Below are 20,181 nucleotides of genomic sequence, written 5' to 3'. Positions count from 1 at the left end.
GAAAAACAGGACTGGATGTTTATTTACTTATCTGATCACAATGTCAAAGAGAGCCGAGCTCTAAAGTTTGCATGATATTCATTCTTCCAATTTCCTCCTTTCTTATCAGTGTAACTCTTTTTTTATTATAGATTATCCGCCACTCGCAAGATTGCGACACTATGTTGTGCACAAGTCGTCAACAGACTGGAGAAATCAGAGCTTTTCTACAGGGTAAAGAACAAATGCTCATTGTTTTACATTCTGAAATAACAAAAGTGTTACATTGGTGCCAGGTATTAGCGGGACAGCAATATTATACCCTCCCTCCTTCCTGCATTAATAACGCAATCCACATAGAAACACTAGGGTAGGTCGCTGGTCCTTAAGTGGTTAAACGTCCACTAAACCCAGTAGATTTGCATAATCAATAAATGCATAATGAAAAGAAAATGCAAAATCACTTAGTTTTAATTTCAATTGAGCAGTAGATTTTTTTCTGACTAATGTCAAAGTTAATTACATTTTCCTTCCTAATGCATCATGTAACAACAATCAGGCAATCACAAAATGCATATACGTATATCCTGTGAATCTTACACATACTCAGTAGGAGCTGGGGCCTCAGAAAGTGTGCAAGTAAAAAAAATGTGCACGTTTAGATAATGAAAATGAATTTGAAAGTTGTTTAAAATTGTGTTCTCTAACTGAATCATGAAAGTTTAGCTTCAATTTTACTGTCCCTTTAAAAGTCATTATTTGCACAGATTGGACATTTGTTTGAGGTTTATGTTCTTCCACATTCTTGGTTGAGATTTTAACGAACACGTTAACAATATTGTTCAGATCACTCTTTACAACTCTGAAAGATGAATGCAAATACAATCTGATCATCAGTTAAGTGACTGCAAGTTTAAAATGATAAGTAAAAACACAAGTTACAGTGGGTATTGAAAAGAATCAGCCCCTTAAAAATAATAACATTTTGTTCCTTTGGAGGCTGAAATAAAGACAGACACAGTTTTTGTTTATCCAGTTGTGATTACCCAGTGCAACTTATAACATCCAAGTGAAAGATATAGCACCAACATGTCAGGCAAAAATAAAGACAAATCAAAACAGAATCACTGAGTTGGAAAAAGGATCACCCCCTCCTAAAATTACTTGTAAACTCAATCAGGTGTAGCTAATTACCTTCTCAACAGCACATACAAAGCCATTTAACCTTTAACTGTGATCAGCTGTGGGCATATTGATTAGCTCAGCATGAAAAGAGCTTTCCTGGAGCATCTTAGTCCCTGGTAGTGCATCTGAAGTAACAATCAACTATGGGTGGCAAAGCACTGTCAAAAGATCTCTGGGATAATGTTGTGGACAGGCGCAAGTCAGGAGATGTATACAAGAAAATATCAAAGGCTTTATCAATGCCTAGAAGCACAGTGAAGTCTATTATTAAGAAGTGGATGGTATTTGGTACAACACAGACCCTCTCTGGATCAGTACGTCACTCTAAACTGGATGAAAGAGCCAGGAGGAAACTGGTCGGAGAGGCTACCAGGAGGCCCACAGCAACTCTGAAGAAGTTGGAGGAATTTATGGCAAAAAGTGGTCATTGTGTGCATGTGACAACAATATCACAAATTCTTCACAAATGTGGCTTGTATGGGAGGGTTGCAAGAAAAAAAGCCACTCCTCAGGAAAGGCCACATGCAGTCACGACTGAGCTTTGCCATAACACACCTAGGAGATTCTGAGGCCACATAGAAAAAGGTGTTATGATCAGATGAGACTAAAATGTAATTATTTGGCCTCAACACCAAATGATATGTCTGGAGGAAATCCAATACAGCTCACCATCCAAATAACACCATACCTACAGTAAAGCATGAGGTGGTAATATCCTGTTATGGGGGTGTTTCTCTTCAGCAGGCACTGGCACACTTGTCAGGATAGATGGAATAATGGATGGGGCAAAATACTATCAAATTCTTTATGAAAATCTGCTGCCCTCTGCAAGGGCAGAGAAGAAGGTTTACCTTCCAACATGAAAATGACCCAAAGCACACAGCAAAATTTACTACACAGCGGTTGAAGGAGAAAAAGTTGAATTTCCTTGCATGGCCTAGTCAGAGCCAAGACTTAAACCCTTTTAAATAGCTGTCGCATGACTTGAAGACTGCAGTCCACAAACGGTCACCATCAAATGTAACAGAACTGGAGCAGTTTTGCAAAGAAGAGTGGGCAAATATTGCACAGTCTAGATGCGCAAAGGTAGTAGAGACATATCCCAACAGACTAAAGGCTGTAATTAAAGCAAAAGGTGGTTCTACAAAATACTGAAACAAGGGGGTGATACTTTTTCCAACTCAGTGATTCTGTTTTTGAATTGTCTTTAATTTTGCCTAACTTTAGCGCTATTTGTATTAGTACTGTTGTATGGGTAGAGAAAAGCATGGGGGGTAGAGAAAAGCATGGTGGGTAAAGCTAAAGGTTCACCTGACTGATGCATTGTACAAAAAGTGCAAGGTAAGTAAAATGTTAAAATGGGCTAGAGGGTATTCATCAGGAACCACAGAGAAAGGGATTGGAAGGGAATTGAGTGTGGTGATGGAGGACCAAGGTTAGAGATAGAAGGGTATGGCAAAAAGGAGCAAAGGAAGAGCAGCAAATGTCGGGCTAACCAAGTCAATGTAAATGAGGAACAAGCGTAGGAAGAGCAAGAATAAGTGGGAAGAGTAAAGTGAAGGGGTAGAAGGAACAACAGTAAAGGAAGAAAGACCAAGGGAACTGGGAGGAGAAACAAGTATAAAAAAAGTAAAACCAAAGGTAGGAGGAAGAGAAAAAAGGAAGGGGGAAGAGGACAAAGTGTACTGGAAGAGAACCAATTGTGTTGGAGGAAGACCAAGGAAAGGGGTAGGGGAGGCAAAATGTATGTGGAGGAGGGTCAAGGGTAGGAGAGGTCCAATGAAATTGGGTATAAGAACCAAATGAAAAGGGGTCCTAGAGAAGGGAGGAGAAGACAGAATAAAGTAAGAGGAGGGAAAAATGACCAAGAGAAGGGAGAGGAGGACAGAGTACACTAAGAGAAGGGAAAGAGGAGAAAGAGAAGGGAGAGGAGGACAGAGTAGACTAAGAGAAGGGAAAGATGACCAAGAGACGGGAGAGGAGGACAGAGTAGACTAAGAAGAGGGAAAGAGGAGCAAGTGAAGGGAGAGGAGGACAAAGTAGACTAAGAGGAGGGAAAGAGGATAAAGAGAGGGGAGAGTAGGACAGAGTAGACTAAAAGGAGAGAAAGAGGAGCAAGAGAGGAGGACAGAGAAGACTAAAAGGATGGAAAGAGGAGCAAAAGAAGAGAGAGGAGGACAGAGTACACTTAGAGGAGGGAAAGATGACCAAGAGAAGGGAGAGGAGGGGAGAATAGAGTAAGAGAATGGAAAAAGGCGAAGAGGACAGAGTAGACTAAGAGGAGGGAAAATGGAGCAAGAGAAGGGAGAGAAGGAAAAAGTACACTAAGAGGAGGGAAAGAGAAGCAAGAGAAGGGAGAGAAAGACAGGGTACACTAAGAGGAGGGAAAGATGACCAAGAGAAGGGAGAGGAGGACAGATTAGACTAAGAGGAGAGAAAGAGGAGCAAGAGAAGGGAGAGGAGGAAAAAGTACACTAAGAGGAGGGAAAGAGGAGCAAGAGAAGGGAGAGAAGGACAGGGTACACTAAGAGGAGGGAAAGATGACCAATAGAAGGGAGAGGAGGACAGATTAGACTAAGAAGAGGGAAAGAGGAGCAAAAGGGGACAGGAGGACAAAGTAGACTATAACAAGGCAAAGAGGAGCAAGAGGGGAGAGGAGGAAAGAGTATACTAAGAGGAGGGAAAGAGGAGCAAGAGAAGGGAGGGATGACAGAGTAGACTAAGTGAAGGGAAAGAGGAACAAGAGAAGGGAGAGGAGGACAGAGTAGACTAAGAGGAGGGAAAGAGGAACAAGAGAAGGGAGAGGAGGACAAAGTAGACTAAGAGGAGGGAAAGATGACCAAGAGAAGGGACAGAAGGACAGAGTACATTAAGAGTAGGGAAAGAGGAGCAAGAGAAGGAAGTGGAGGACAGAGTAGACTAAGAGGAGGGAAAGAGGGGACAGGAGGACAGAGTAGATTAAAAGGAGGGAAAGAGGAACAAGAGAAGGAAGAGGAGGACAGAGTAGACTAAGAGGAGGGAAAGAGAAGGGAGAGGAGGACAGAGTAGACTAAGAGGAGGGAAAGAGGAACAAGAGAAGGGAGAGAAGGACAGAGTAGACTAAAAGGAGAGAAAGAGGAACAAGAGAAGGGAGAGGAGGACATAGTAGACTAAGAGGAGGAAAGAGTAGACTAAGAGGAGGAAAGATGACCAAGAGAAGGGAAAGGAGGACAGAGTACGTAAGAGTAGGGAAATAGGAGCAAGAGGGGACAGGAGGACAGAGTAGACTTAAAGGAGGGAAAGAAGAGCAAGAGGGGACAGGAGGAGGGAAAGAGGGGCAAGAGAAGGGTAGGTAGGACAGAGTAGACTAAGAGGAGGGAAAGAGAAGGGAGAGGAGGACAGAGTAAACTAAGAGGAGGGAAAGAGGAGCAAGAGAAGGTAGAGGAGAACAGAGTAGACTAAAAGGAGAGAAAGAGGAACAAGAGAAGGGAGAGGAGGACAGAGTACGCTAAGAGGAGGGAAAGATGACCAAGAGAAGAGAGAGGAGGACAGAGTAGACTAAAAGGAGAGAAAGAGTAACAAGAGAAGGGAGAGGAGAACAGAGTAGACTAAGAGGAGGAAAGATGACCAAGAGAAGGGACAGGAGGACAGAGTAGATTTAGAGTAGGGAAAGAGGAGCAAGAGGGGAAAGGAGGACAGAGTAGACTTAAAGGAGGGAAAGAGGAGTAAGAGGGGACAGGAGGAAAGAGTATACTAAGAGGAAGGAAAGAGGGGCAAGAGAAGGGAAGGGAGGACAGAGTAGACTAAGAGGAGGGAAAGAGAAGGGAGAGGAGGACAGAGTACACTAAGAGGAGGGAAAGATGACCAAGAGAAGAGAGAGGAGGACAGAGTAGACTAAGAGGAGGGAAAGAGAAACAAGAGAGAGGAGAGGAGGAGTAGACTAATAGGAGGGAAAGATGACCAAGAGAAGAGAGATGAGGACAGAGTAGATTAAAAGGAGGGAAAGAAGGGCAAGAGAAGGGAGAGGAGGACAGAGTAGACTAAAAGGAGGGAAAAAGGATCAGGAGGGGACAGGAGGACAGAGTAGACTAAGAGGATGGAAAGAGGAACAAGAGAACACTACACTGAGTACACTAAGAGGAGGGAAAGATGAACAAGAGAAGGGAGAGGAGGACAGAGTACACTAAGATGAGGGAAAGATGACCAAGAGAAGGGAGAGGAGTACAGAGTAGACTAAGAGGAGGGAAAGAGTTGCAAAAGGGGACAGGAGGACAGAGTAGACTAAAAGGAGGGGAAGAGGAGCAAGAGGGGAGAGGAGGAAAGAGTATACTAAGAGGAGGGAAAGAGGAGCAAGAGAAGGGAGGGATGACAGAGTAGACTAAGGGCTCGATGATTGAAAGTTCGTCATTGGCGGCGAGAAATGTGTATTTCTGAATCGCCTATCTTGCAAATTTCACGCCTTGCGTAATGATCGTATAAAGGGGGCAGTCCATTGTAAACAATACGTTACGTGATAAGCTGTCCATAGTAAACTATAGACTTCGCCTCCTTATATAATTTCACGAACTTCGAAATGGGTTTCCAAATATCATTGCATCGCTTCGTAATTTTAATGATTCACTTTATTTCAGTTTGTGTTTGCATATTTCAAAATGTAAAACTACAGTTATAGTATATTGTCTAAATACGTTATATCGTATTATGGGGTGGCGAGACATGCATGTGTGTTAAATGTGAGATTCGTATGGCGTATGTTTTTATATCATCGTAACATATCTGCGAAACTTGCGTGATTTACGCAGTTAGGCCCATGGAACGCCCATCTTACGCCCTCTCCTTCGCAATGAATTCTGCTTTTACTGTTCTGGTTATATTTTGTTATTCTTTTTATTGAAATCGTACAATAAATTTTTTTACGCTCTTTATTTAGATAATATTTTTACTCATTTGTATTATTACGCAATTGCGTATATGTTATAAAAAATGTTCAGTGTGCAATATTTCTTAACCAATCATATTTACTGTTATATTATTTCTGTTACCATAATACCTTGCAATACATTTATGTACGCATATTTATGAGTACTTCCTTAATATTCTCCAATCACAGCGTATTTTACATTTTACTCTGGTTACATGTATATTTATATAGATATTATATTTTATTTTGTGAGGCAGTTGATGAGATATTTGAAAATGGTTGCTGAGAGGTTTTCAGTTGTGGAGAACGAAATCCTTGTATCTGCTTTGGAGCCAAATTATGACATGCTTTTTGGACCACAGAGGCGTGACACTAGTTTAAAGACAAGCGGCTAGATTTGGAGTTTGGCGGCCAAGGGGGTGCGTTAGCTACGCAGGCTTTTTTCTGGCCGCACCATAAAATTAACTCTGGTATTGAGAGTCCAAAAAAATGCTGCGTTAGGCTCCAAAAAAGGAGCGTAGAGCATTTTTACCGCAAATGCAACTCTCGATACCAGAGTTGCTTACGGACGCGGCCAGCCTCAAAAACGTGCTCGTGCACGATTCCCCCATAGGAAACAATGGGGCTGTTTGAGCTGAAAAAAAACCTGCAAAAAAGCCGCGTTCAGCTCCTAACGCAGCCCCATTGTTTCCTATGGGGAAACACTTCCTACGTCTGCACCTAACACTCTAACATGTACCCCGAGTCTAAACACCCCTAACCTTACACTTATTAACCCCTAATCTGCCGCCCCCGCTATCGCTGACCCCTGCATTATATTATTAACCCCTAATCTGCCGCTCCGTAAACCGCCGCTACTTACATTATCCCTATGTACCACTAATCTGCTGCCCCTAACACCGCCGACCCCTATATTATATTTATTAACCCCTAATCTGCCCCCCACAACGTCGCCTCCACCTGCCTACACTTATTAACCCCTAATCTGCCGAGCGGACCTGAGCGCTACTATAATAAAGTTATTAACCCCTAATCCGCCTCACTAACCCTATAATAAATAGTATTAACCCCTAATCTGCCCTCCCTAACATCGCCGACACCTAACTTCAATTATTAACCCCTAATCTGCCGACCGGAGCTCACCGCTACTATAATAAATGGATTAACCCCTAAAGCTAAGTCTAACCCTAACACTAACACCCCCCTAAGTTAAATATAATTTAAATCTAACGAAATTAATTAACTCTTATTAAATAAATTATTCCTATTTAAAGCTAAATACTTACCTGTAAAATAAACCCTAATATAGCTACAATATAAATTATAATTACATTGTAGCTATTTTAGGATTAATATTTATTTTACAGGCAACTTTGTAATTATTTTAACCAGGTACAATAGCTATTAAATAGTTAAGAACTATTTAATAGTTACCTAGTTAAAATAATAACAAAATTACCTGTAAAATAAATCCTAACCTAAGTTACAATTAAACCTAACACTACACTATCATTAAATTAATTAAAAAAAATACCTACAATTACCTACAATAAAACCTAACACTACACTATCAATACATAAATTAAATACAATTCCTACAAATAACTACAATGAAATAAACTAACTAAAGTACAAAAAATAAAAAAGAACTAAGTTACAAAAAATAAAAAAATATTTACAAACATCAGAAAAATATTACAACAATTTTAAACTAATTACACCTACTCTAAGCCCCCTAATAAAATAACAAAGACCCCCAAAATAAAAAAATGCCCTACCCTATTCTAAATTAATAAAGTTAAAAGCTCTTTTACCTTACCAGCCCTGAACAGGGCCCTTTGCGGGGCATGCCCCAAGAAATTCAGCTCTTTTGCCTGTAAAAAAAAACATACAATACCCCCCCCCCAACATTACAACCCACCACCCACATACCCCTAATCTAACCCAAACCCCCCTTAAATAAACCTAACACTAAGCCCCTGAAGATCTTCCTACCTTGTCTTCACCTCACCAGGTATCACCGATCCGTCCTGGCTCCAAAATCTTCATCCAACCCAAGCGGGGGTTGGCGATCCATCATCCGGTGCTGAAGAGGTCCAGAAGAGGCTCCAAAATCTTCCTCCTATCCGGCAAGAAGAGGACATCCGGACCGGCAAACATCTTCATCCAAGCGCCATCTTCTATCTTCTTCCATCCGGTGCGGAGCGGGTCCATCTTGAAGCAGCCGACGCGGATCCATCCTCTTCTTCCGGCGACTCCCGACGAATGACGGTTCCTTTAAGGGACGTCATCCAAGATGGCGTCCCTCGAATTCCGATTGGCTAATAGGATTCTATCAGCCAATCGGAATTAAGGTAGGAATATTCTGATTGGCTGATGGAATCAGCCAATCAGAATCAAGTTCAATCCGATTGGCTGTTGGAACAGCCAATAGATTGCGAGCTCAATCTGATTGGCTGATTGGATCAGCCAATCGGATTGAACTTGATTCTGATTGGCTGATTCCATCAGCCAATCAGAATATTCCTACCTTAATTCCGATTGGCTGATAGAATCCTATCAGCCAATCGGAATTTGAGGGACGCCATCTTGGATGACGTCCCTTAAAGGAACCGTCATTCGTCGGGAGTCGCCGGAAGAAGAGGATGGATCCGCGTCGGCTGCTTCAAGATGGACCCGCTCCGCACCGGATGGAAGAAGATAGAAGATGCCGCTTGGATGAAGATGTTTGCCGGTCCGGATGTCCTCTTCTTGCCGGATAGGAGGAAGACTTTGGAGCCTCTTCTGGACCTCTTCAGCACCGGATGATGGATCGCCAACCCCCGCTTGGGTTGGATGAAGATTTTGGAGCCAGGACGGATCGGTGATACCTGGTGAGGTGAAGACAAGGTAGGAAGATCTTCAGGGGCTTAGTGTTAGGTTTATTTAAGGGGGGTTTGGGTTAGATTAGGGGTATGTGGGTGGTGGGTTGTAATGTTGGGGGGGGGGTATTGTATGTTTTTTTTTACAGGCAAAAGAGCTGAATTTCTTGGGGCATGCCCCGCAAAGAGCCCTGTTCAGGGCTGGTAAGGTAAAAGAGCTTTTAACTTTATTAATTTAGAATAGGGTAGGGCATTTTTTTATTTTGGGGGTCTTTGTTATTTTATTAGTGGGCTTAGAGTAGGTGTAATTAGTTTAAAATTGTTGTAATATTTTTCTGATGTTTGTAAATATTTTTTTATTTTTTGTAACTTAGTTCTTTTTTATTTTTTGTACTTTAGTTAGTTTATTTCATTGTAGTTATTTGTAGGAATTGTATTTAATTTATTTATTGATAGTGTAGTGTTAGGTTTTATTGTAGGTAATTGTAGGTATTTTTTTTAATTAATTTAATGATAGTGTAGTGTTAGGTTTAATTGTAACTTAGGTTAGGATTTATTTTACAGGTAATTTTGTTATTATTTTAACTAGGTAACTATTAAATAGTTCTTAACTATTTAATAGCTATTGTACCTGGTTAAAATAATTACAAAGTTGCCTGTAAAATAAATATTAATCCTAAAATAGCTACAATGTAATTATAATTTATATTGTAGCTATATTAGGGTTTATTTTACAGGTAAGTATTTAGCTTTAAATAGGAATAATTTATTTAATAAGAGTTAATTAATTTCGTTAGATTTAAATTATATTTAACTTAGGGGGGTGTTAGTGTTAGGGTTAGACTTAGCTTTAGGGGTTAATCCATTTATTATAGTAGCGGTGAGCTCCGGTCGGCAGATTAGGGGTTAATAATTGAAGTTAGGTGTCGGCGATGTTAGGGAGGGCAGATTAGGGGTTAATACTATTTATTATAGGGTTAGTGAGGCGGATTAGGGGTTAATAACTTTATTATAGTAGCGGTGCGGTCCGCTCGGCAGATTAGGGGTTAATAAGTGTAGGCAGGTGGAGGCGACGTTGAGGGGGTCAGATTAGGGGTTAATAAATATAATATAGGGGTCGGCGGTGTTAGGGGCAGCAGATTAGGGGTACATAGCTATAATGTAGGTGGCGGCGCTTTGCGGTCGGCAGATTAGGGGTTAATTATTGTAAGTAGCTGGCGGCGACGTTGTGGGGGGCAGGTTAGGGGTTAATAAATATAATACAGGGGTCGGCGGTGTTAGGGGGAGTAGATTAGGGGTACATAGGGATAACTTAGCTGGCGGCGCTTTGCGGTCGGCAGATTAGGGGTTAAAAAAAAAATTTGAGTGGCGGCGATGTGGGGGGACCTCAGTTTAGGGGTACATAGGTAGTTTATGGGTGTTAGTGTACTTTAGGGTACAGTAGTTAAGAGCTTTATGAACCGGCGTTAGCCCAGAAAGCTCTTAACTCCTGCTTTTTTCCTGCGGCTGGAGTTTTGTCGTTAGAATTCTAACGCTCACTTCAGAAACGACTCTAAATACCGTAGTTAGAAAGATCCCATTGAAAAGATAGGATACGCAATTGACGTAAGGGGATCTGCGGTATGGAAAAGTCGCGGCTGAAAAGTGAGCGTTAGACCCTATTTTCAGTGACTCCAAATACCGGCGGTAGCCTAAAACCAGCGTTAGGAGCCTCTAACGCTGGTTTTCACGGCTAACGCCAAACTCCAAATCTAGCCGAAGGGATGCAATCTGGGAAGATATTGCTGAAATGGTCAATTTAAATGCCACACATATAAAGACTGTGGCTCAATGTCGCAAAAGGGTTGCAGACATTAAAAGGAAAGTTCAAAGAAAGAATAAGAGGAGGAGGCGATTTTTAAAATATGAAAGAATATTTATTAAACTTTTAATGTCTGTAAACCCTAATGTGGACATTGAGCAACAGTCGACTTCAGCATCATCTTCCCAGACTTCTCCCTTGTGTGAAGAACATGTAGATGTCTCTGTTGGCCCAGAAAGTGATGTTTCACAGCAAAATAATACTGGGGATGTGGATGAAGGTAATTGTTTTTTTTTTTAAATTTATTTAGTTAACATATCATGCTCCTTATACAAAATTACATCAAGTTTATTTTAATTTAGTGCAAGAAGTTACTACATCACCAGCATTACTTGCTGAAAGCACTGAGGCAGCACGTGAAAGTGACCAATTTGAAATTGCAGAAATTCCAAATCTTGAATTCATCATTACCGGTATATATGTGTATATTTTTATTTTATAATCATTTAGCATGTAAATTTAAACATCAATTTAAAGGGACAATGAACCCACATTCTTTATTTTGTGAATAAGATACAGCATGCAATTTTAATCAACTTTCTAGTTTACTCCTTTTATCAAATGTTATACATTCTCTTGCTATCTTTATTTGAAAAGCAATAATGTAGGTTTAGTTGTTAGCACATTTCTCTTACATGGTGTATCCAGTCCACAGATTCATCCTTACTTGTGGGACATTCTCGATCCCTACAGGAAGTGGCAAAGAGAGCACACAGCAGAGCTGTCCACACAGCCCCCCTCAGGCTCCGCCCCCCCAGTCATTCTCTTTGCCGCTCTAACAAGTAGCATCTCCACGGGAGGGTAAAGAGTATGTGGTGTTAGATTTGTAGTTTTTATTTCTTCAATCAAGAGTTTGTTATTTTAAAATAGTGCCGGTTTGTACTATTTACTCTGAGGCAGAAAGTGATGAAGATTTCTGCTGAGAGGAAAAAGATTTAAGCATGTTGTAACTAAAATCCATTGCTGTTGCCACACAGGACTGTTGAGTACCGGAGAACTTCAGTTGGGGGGAACAGTTTGCAGGCTTAACTGCTTAAGGTATGCTCAGTCACTTTTTTTTCTAACAAGACTTGGTAATGCTAGAAGACTGACAGAAATCCCCATGTGGGAAGGTAAGCCATATTCTGAGACCCTGTATAGAAGGATGGCTTAGTTAAAAGGGCTTAAATCACTGGTGGACACTGTTATGGGGAAAATCGATTATTTTTTACTATAATCTGACATTTGCACAAGTGTTTATCATGTTTGGAACACTTTTTAGGGGTTTTATACGCCTGGCATAATTTTAGACACCTAATTTGGCTTAGGAAGGCCCCACAACTCCGGAGTGAAGAGGGAGGGGGCCTAATTTTCGCGCCTCAGTTGCGCAGTTCTTTTGCAAGACAGCCTCATGCAGCTTCACATGTAGAGTCCAGAGATTGCAGGAGGACTACAGGGAGGCTTATTTTCGTTCCAAAACTAATCCCCAAGGAAGGTAGGGCCACAGCAGAGACTGTGGCATCGTGCTGTAGTGTGTTAAACCGGTGGCCAGCTTCAATTTGCTCCGGTTTGGGCAATAAGGGGTTAATTGGTTTGAAACTTGGTGTGCAATCTTTTCAAAGCATTAGGATCATATGGTGTAAATTTCATAAAGATCGGATTTTTTTTTGAGATTTGGTAAAAAAGTGCGTGCTTTTTATTATTTAAAGGCACAGTAACGTTTTTTCAAAAAGTGTATTTTTCTGTGTTTGAGTGCTATCTAAGTCTGTCTAACATGTCTGAGCCTACAGATAGACCTTGTTCTATGTGTTTAAAAGCCATGGCGGTACCCCCATTGCATTTGTGTTTAAAGTGTGCTAAGGTATCTAAACATTTTAATGACCATGCAGTGACACTTAAAAATGTAGCCCAAGATGATTCTTTGACGGAAGGTAATGAGGATAGTCCTCCTTCCTCTCCCCATGTGTCGACACCAGTTACGCCCGCGCAAGCGTTGCCTAGTACCTCTAGCGCATTGTGCCCTATTACATTACAACAGTTAGCAGCAGTCATGGATAATTCCCTTGTGGCATTTCTATCCAAACTGACAGTTTTTCCAAAAAAGCGTGATAGCTCAGTTTTAAGAACAGAGGATGAGCAATCAGAAGCTTTGGATGATTTATCTGTTGTACCCTCACAACACTCTGAAGTGGCAGTGAGGGATGGTCTGTCAGAGGGAGAAATTTCTGACACAGGAAAAGTTTCTCAGCGGGCAGATTCAGATTCCTTAGCGTTTAAATTTAAGCTGGAACACCTCCGCGTCCTGCTTAAGGAGGTTTTAGCTACGCTGGATGATTGTGACCCCATGGTGGTCCCAGAAAAATTGTGCAAAATGGACAGGTTTTTAGAGGTCCCTGTATACACTGATGCGTTTCCGATCCCGAAGAGGGTGGCGGATATTGTGACTAGGGAGTGGGAGAGACCAGGTGTACCTTTTGTTCCCCCTCCTATCTTTAAGAAAATGTTCCCCATAAATGACCCCAGGCGGGACACGTGGCAGACGGTCCCTAAGGTAGAGGGAGCAGTTTCAACACTTGCTAAGCGTACAACTATACCAATAGAAGACAGTTGTGCTTTTAAAGATCCTATGGATAAAAAATTGGAAGGTTTGCTGAAGAAAATGTTTGTTCAGCAAGGTTTCCTTCTTCAGCCAATTGCCTGCATTATTCCTGTAACTACTGCAGCGGCTTTTTGGTTTGAGGCGCTGGAGGAGTCGCTCCAGAGGGAGACTTCATATGACGAAGTCATGGATAGAATTCATGCTCTAAAGCTGGCGAATTCTTTTATCACAGATGCCGCTTTACAATTAGCTAAGTTAGCGGCGAAAAATTCTGGTTTTGCCATTATGGCGCGGAGAGCGCTTTGGCTCAAATCATGGTCGGCTGACGTGTCGTCCAAAACTAAATTACTAAACATTCCTTTCAAGGGAAAGACCCTTTTTGGTCCCGAGTTGAAAGAAATTATCGCGGATATCACTGGGGGGAAGGGCCATGCCCTCCCGCAGGATAGACCGTTTAAGGCCAAAAACAAGGCTAATTTTCGCTCCTTTCGCAACTTCAGGAGCGGACCTGCTTCAACCTCTGCTGCCGCAAAGCAAGAGGGTAACGCTTCACAGCCCAAAGCAACCTGGAAACCCTTGCAGGGCTGGAATAAGGGTAAACAGGCCAAGAAGCCTGCACCTGCTACCAAGACAGCATGAAGGGGTAGCCCCCGATCCGGGACCGGATCTAGTAGGGGGCAGACTTTCTCTCTTTGCTCAGGCTTGGGCAAGAGATGTTCCAGATCCCTGGGCATTAGAAATTGTGGCTCAGGGGTATCTTCTTGAATTCAAGGACTCTCCCCCAAGGGGAAGGTTCCACATTTCTCGTTTGTCTTCAGACCAGACAAAAAAACAGGCGTTCTTATGCTGTGTAGAAGATCTTTTAAAGATGGGAGTGATTCACCCATTTCCAATTGCAGAACAAGGACTGGGATTTTACTCAAACCTTTTTGTAGTTCCCAAAAAGGAGGGAACTTTCAGGCCAATCCTGGATCTAAAAATTCTAAACAAGTTCCTCAGAGTTTCATCTTTCAAAATGGAAACCATTCGGACAATCTTGCCGATGATCCAGGAAAGTCAATATATGACTACCGTGGATCTAAAGGATGCGTACCTACATATTCCTATCCACAAAGATCATCATCAGTTCCTAAGGTTCGCCTTTCTGGACACGCATTACCAGTTTGTGGCCCTTCCTTTCGGGTTGGCCACCGCTCCCAGAATTTTCACAAAGGTGCTAGGGTCCCTTCTAGCGGTTCTAAGACCGCGGGGCATCGCAGTAGCTCCTTACCTAGACGACATCTTAATTCAGGCGTTGTCTTTCCACAGAGCCAAGGCTCATACGGACATTGTTCTGGCCTTTCTAAGGTCTCACGGGTGGAAGGTGAACGTCGAAAAAAGTTCTCTGTCCCCGCTCACAAGGGTTCCCTTCCTGGGAACACTAATAGACTCGGTAGAAATGAAAATCTTTCTGACAGAGGTCAGGAAGTCAAAACTTTTGAATACTTGCCGAGTTCTTCATTCCATTCCTCGGCCTTCTGTGGCTCAGTGCATGGAGGTAATTGGTTTAATGGTTGCGGCAATGGACGTAGTCCCTTTTGCCCGAATTCATCTAAGACCACTGCAACTGTGCATGCTCAAACAGTGGAATGGGGATTATGCAGATTTGTCTCCTCAAATACAAATGGACCAGAAAACCAGAGACTCTCTTCTCTGGTGGTTGTCTCAGGATCACCTGTCTCAGGGAATGAGTTCCGCAGACCGGAGTGGATCATTGTCACGACCGATGCCAGTCTGTTAGGCTGGGGTGCGGTCTGGGACTCCCTGAAAGCTCAGGGTCTATGGTCTCGGGAAGAATCTCTTCTCCCGATAAACATTTTGGAACTGAGAGCGATATTCAATACGCTCCAGGCATGGCCTCAACTAGCGGAGGCCAAATTCATCAGATTCATCAGATTTCAGTCGGACAACATCACGACTGTAGCGTACATCAATCATCAGGGAGGAACAAAGAGTTCCCTAGCGATGAAGGAAGTAACCAAGATCATCAAATGGGCGGAGGATCGCTCCTGCCATCTATCTGCAATTCACATCCCAGGAGTAGACAACTGGGAGGCGGATTTTCTGAGTCGTCAGACTTTCCATCCGGGGGAGTGGGAACTCCACCCGGAGGTTTTTGCTCAGCTGACCCAGCTATGGGGCATTCCAGAGTTGGATCTGAGGGCGTCCCGTCAGAACACCAAACTTCCCCTTTACGGATCCAGATCCAGGGATCCTAAGGCGGCATTGATAGATGCTTTAGTAGCGCCTTGGTCATTCAGTCTAGCTTATGTCTTTCCACCGTTTCCTCTTCTCCCTCGGCTAGTAGACAGAATCAAACAGGAGAAGGCTTCGGTAATTCTGATAGCGCCTGCGTGGCCATGCAGGACTTGGTATGCAGACCTAGTGGACATGTCATCGACTCCACCATGGAAACTGCCATCGAGGCAGGATCTTCTAATTCAAGGTCCATTCAAGCATCCAAATCTAGTTTCTCTGCAACTGACTGCTTGGAGATTGAACGCTTAATTTTAGCTAAGCGTGGGTTCTCTGAATCAGTTATAGATACTCTGATCCAGGCCAGAAAGCCTGTCACCAGGAAAATTTACCATAAGATATGGCGGAAATATCTTTGTTGGTGTGAATCCAAGGGTTACTCGTGGAGTAAGGTTAGGATTCCAAGGATATTGTCTTTTCTCCAAGAAGGATTGGAGAAAGGTTTGTCAGCTAGTTCCTTAAAGGGACAGATATCTGCTCTGTCCATCCTGTTACACAAGCATCTGGCAGCTGTACCAGACGTTCAGGCGTTTGCACAGGCCCTAGTTAGAATCAAGCCTGTTTACAAACCTGTGGCTCCTCCATGGAGTCTAAATTTAGTTCTTTCAGTTCTTCAAGGGGTTCCGTTTGAACCTTTGCATTCCATAGATATTAAGTTATTATCTTGGAAAGTTTTGTTTTTGGTAGTTATTTCTTCTGCTCAAAGAGTTTCTGAATTGTCTGCTTTGCAGTGTAATTCACCCTATCTGGTGTTCCATGCAGATAAGGTTGTTTTGCGTACCAAACCTGGTTTCCTTCCAAAAGTGGTTTCTAATAAGAATATTAACCAGGAAATTATTGTTCCTTCTCTGTGCCCTAATCCAGTTTCTAAGAAGGAACGACTGTTACACAATCTTGATGTGGTTCGTGCTTTAAAATTCTATTTAAAGGCAACTAAAGATTTCAGACAAACATCATCTTTGTTTGTTGTCTATTCTGGTAAGAGGAGAGGTCAGAAAGCGACTGCTACCTCTCTTTCCTTCTGGCTGAAAAGCATCATCCGATTGGCTTATGAGACTGCTGGACAGCAGCCTCCTGAACGAATTACAGCTCATTCCACTAGAGCTGTGGCTTCCACATGGGCTTTCAAGAATGAGGCTTCTGTTGAACAGATTTGTAAGGCAGCGACTTGGTCTTCACTGCATACATTTGCCAAATTTTACAAATTCGATACTTTTGCTTCTTCGGAGGCTATTTTTGGGAGAAAGGTTTTGCAAGCAGTGGTGCCTTCCGTTTAGGTTACCTGACTTGTTCCCTCCCTTCATCCGTGTCCTAAAGCTTTGGTATTGGTATCCCACAAGTAAGGATGAATCCGTGGACTGGATACACCATGAAAGAGAAAACAGAATTTATGCTTACCTGATAAATTACTTTCTCTTACGGTGTATGCAGTCCACGGCCCGCCCTGGCAATTAAGTCAGGTTCAAATTTAATTTTGTAAAACTACAGTCACCACTGCACCCTATGGTTTCTCCTTTTTCTCCTAACCGTCGGTCGAATGACTGGGGGGGGCGGAGCCTGAGCGGGGCTGTGTGGACAGCTCTGCTGTGTGCTCTCTTTGCCACTTCCTGTAGGGATTGAGAATGTCCCACAAGTAAGGATGAATCCGTGGACTGGATACACCGTAAGAGAAAGTAATTTATCAGGCAAGCATAAATTCTGTTTTTTGACGATCAACCTGGGTTGTTCTTCTTAAACAACTGCTGTCCAAAATATTTGCTGGCTCCTTAGCTTAGATGCCTTCTTTTTCAAATCAAGATAGCAAGAATACAATTAAAATTTTATAATCGGAGTAAATTAGAAAAGTTGCTTAAAATTGCATGCTCTATCAGTGGGTTCAGTGTTCCTTTAAGCATTGTAATTTTTGAATATATATTTATTTTTTTCTTAGATGACAAAGTTCCCTATAGACTAATATATAAATCCCCTGATCTATAACGTTAGGATATCTCCTTACATCTGCAAAGTTTAACCCCAAAAACCTGCTTCTGGTTTGTAAATAATGTTAAAAGCACTTGTAATGGATGGTTATTAATTATGCATCCATAAAAGGGATTTGTTATACATTAATGGATGCACAATATTTTATTTTCACTAATTGTAATATAGAAAAAATATATAAATATGTTTCTAACTAATTAAATTTTTTTATATTTAAAGATGATGAAAATGCAGAGAGATAGCAGCTTGGAAGGAGAGCTCCGGAGCTCAATTCATCTTAAAAGTATTTTTCCTAAAGTATTTCCAACTGCATTAGTGGTATTTCTGCCTCCTAAAAGCCCAAGTGCACCTTAGCCTTGGTACATCTGGCGCCCGGCAACTCTAGCACTGGTTAATAACACCTGACCCCTGCCGCAAGTCTGATAGCACATGGAAGTGCGCTTGTAAATAGTTAAATTGGATAGAGACCTACTGCACGGACGTTCTAACACTATGGCTATCCTAACTGAATATTGTCAAATGCAAGACATGTTGTCTGCCTTGAGAGCCCTGCTGCTTCCAGCGATCACTAAATTGGACACAACCATGCAGCGACTGCTAGCAGTGACGCAAGCTCACATGTCCCCATTTCTGTCTGCTGAGCGCCATCTTGGGCTGGAGACGCAGTACCATGAGGCGGCTAATTTGCCCGCGACACCTATAATCCCTAGCCAAGGAGTGAAGCGGGGAGTGGTGGAGGCCACAGAGCTATCTGAGACAACAGGCTCATCTGCAGCTCCTGACCCACAAGGAACAGCTAGCACATTCGCGCAAAGACCACCTAGGAGAGCTGTGGCTGGTGATTATGGAGGTGTGCTGACCAGGGATCATAATCATTGCCTTCCGAAACACCCGAGACAGAGCCGCTCCCCTCTGAGAGATCAGACTGCCCAATATCGCTCCGTGAGGTACGGTTACTTGTTTACAGTCCGTGCTGGAATCGGCTGATCTATTTTTTGATGACTTTAATAGCGGCAGATAATGAGCCGGCATCTAACACTGGAGCTGCACTATTATAAATGGCCACTCCAGGACTAAGACTTATCGGCTGATTGATACTCCGTTATGTGCTGGTTCAGGGTCTCACTGATTCTCAGAACCGGGTGGGGGTATATAATGTTGATTGGGTCCCCCTGCCTGGTAATGATCAATGCTTTCCCGATGACTGTACAAGACTGACAACTTATGTATGCGCCCAAAAGCAAATGCTGAGATTAACCAGCATTTTATAATCATAATTGTTGACTTAGAACTCGCAGTGACACATATGCTTCAATGGAAAACATTATCTGACTCTGCAGACATTCCGGTTTCTTTGAAGCCCGTTTTGATAATGCGAATCCACAGTTAACCTACTTACTCATGGAAAAATATTAAATCTAAAGTCTTATAGTGCGATGTGGACCTTGACAACCTCACTTCAGTATCCATGCACGTTTGCTATCAGTCCATTAGTTCCACATTGTGCATGTCTTCTGCTAACTGGGCTGGTTCTTTTTTTTTTAACAAAAATTATTATCTTAGGTGTGTATTATGTTATATACGTGTATGGTTCTAACTGTCTGTAGAATATCTAACTTAAATAATTTATTCTCACCCCGTAAATATATCTACTGAATAGCAGTTGCCATAACTCGTTTCACACCATAGAAATGTAGATTTGGTTCTGCTGCGTGTTACTGCTGTATATGTGGTTTGCTGTAATTTTATTATTTTAGGTTTGCTAACCGTCTGTTGTATTAAATGCACACTGAGAGACTCCCCTCTGAAACGGCACCTTAAAGATATATCTGGTCACTAATAGTCACTGCATATGGTGCTCATGCAGTATAACAGGTCGCAACTAAGCTTCCCTAAATGAACATAAAGAGTGCTACTGTGTAATCAAGTGTTTGTTCTAAACCTCCAGTTGGATATAGGGTTGTGGGGGGTGAGGCATTTACCCAGGATTCCTTACCCTTGTTTAGGTTTAGGTTATCTTTGCAATTAATGCACAATGCACCAACGTGTTGTATGATGTCCACACACCCGCTGATTACCTACATGTGCTAAACACTTGCTATAGCCATATGATAATATGCTCACACGTCTTATAAACACAGTTTATGTTTTCTCTGAGATACATACATCAGGCATAACTTTGAGTTGGCTATTGACATAAAGATAGATTTTACGCCAAAATCTTACCCACAAAACCTAGCAGAGAATATATTAATTGATACTATGATTTAAAAGGGCTTGACTATCTACTTATATGCCTTACTATACCTTGCTTATCATGCCGTTAACATCTGGAAGTAAGTGCTGAACTGCCTGTCATTGTATATGTAGTTACCTCTCACATTAAAGGTGCCCAGTTTCTACCTTTATTTAAAAGTATTACTTCCTTCAGAGGGGATCTCGATACTTGCTATGTTCTGTTTATTTGTTTGTTTGTTTCATATTTTGTCTTATGTTGTTTTGAAAATGGACGACCAATAGGAAGATCCACATAATTAATTTG

At 42.0% G+C, this 20,181-nt stretch overlaps 1 protein-coding gene across 1 annotated transcript in view; it reads left to right on the top strand.

The window, feature by feature from the left end:
* LOC128635705 (uncharacterized) overlaps positions 1-17,881 on the top strand; it is a 93,459-nt gene extending 75,578 nt beyond the window's left edge. Inside the window, exons 5-8 of the mRNA XM_053688831.1 lie at positions 132-213; positions 10,935-11,006; positions 11,089-11,199; positions 17,859-17,881. Of these exons, the coding sequence (XP_053544806.1) occupies positions 132-213; positions 10,935-11,006; positions 11,089-11,199; positions 17,859-17,881 (288 nt within the window). The remainder of the gene's footprint in view (positions 1-131; positions 214-10,934; positions 11,007-11,088; positions 11,200-17,858) is intronic.
* The last annotated feature ends 2,300 nt before the right edge of the window (positions 17,882-20,181 follow it).

Source organism: Bombina bombina, chromosome 7 (genome assembly GCF_027579735.1).
Source record: "Bombina bombina isolate aBomBom1 chromosome 7, aBomBom1.pri, whole genome shotgun sequence".
NCBI classification, from domain to species: Eukaryota; Metazoa; Chordata; class Amphibia; order Anura; family Bombinatoridae; genus Bombina; species Bombina bombina.
This window is presented reverse-complemented; position numbering and strand designations above follow the sequence as displayed.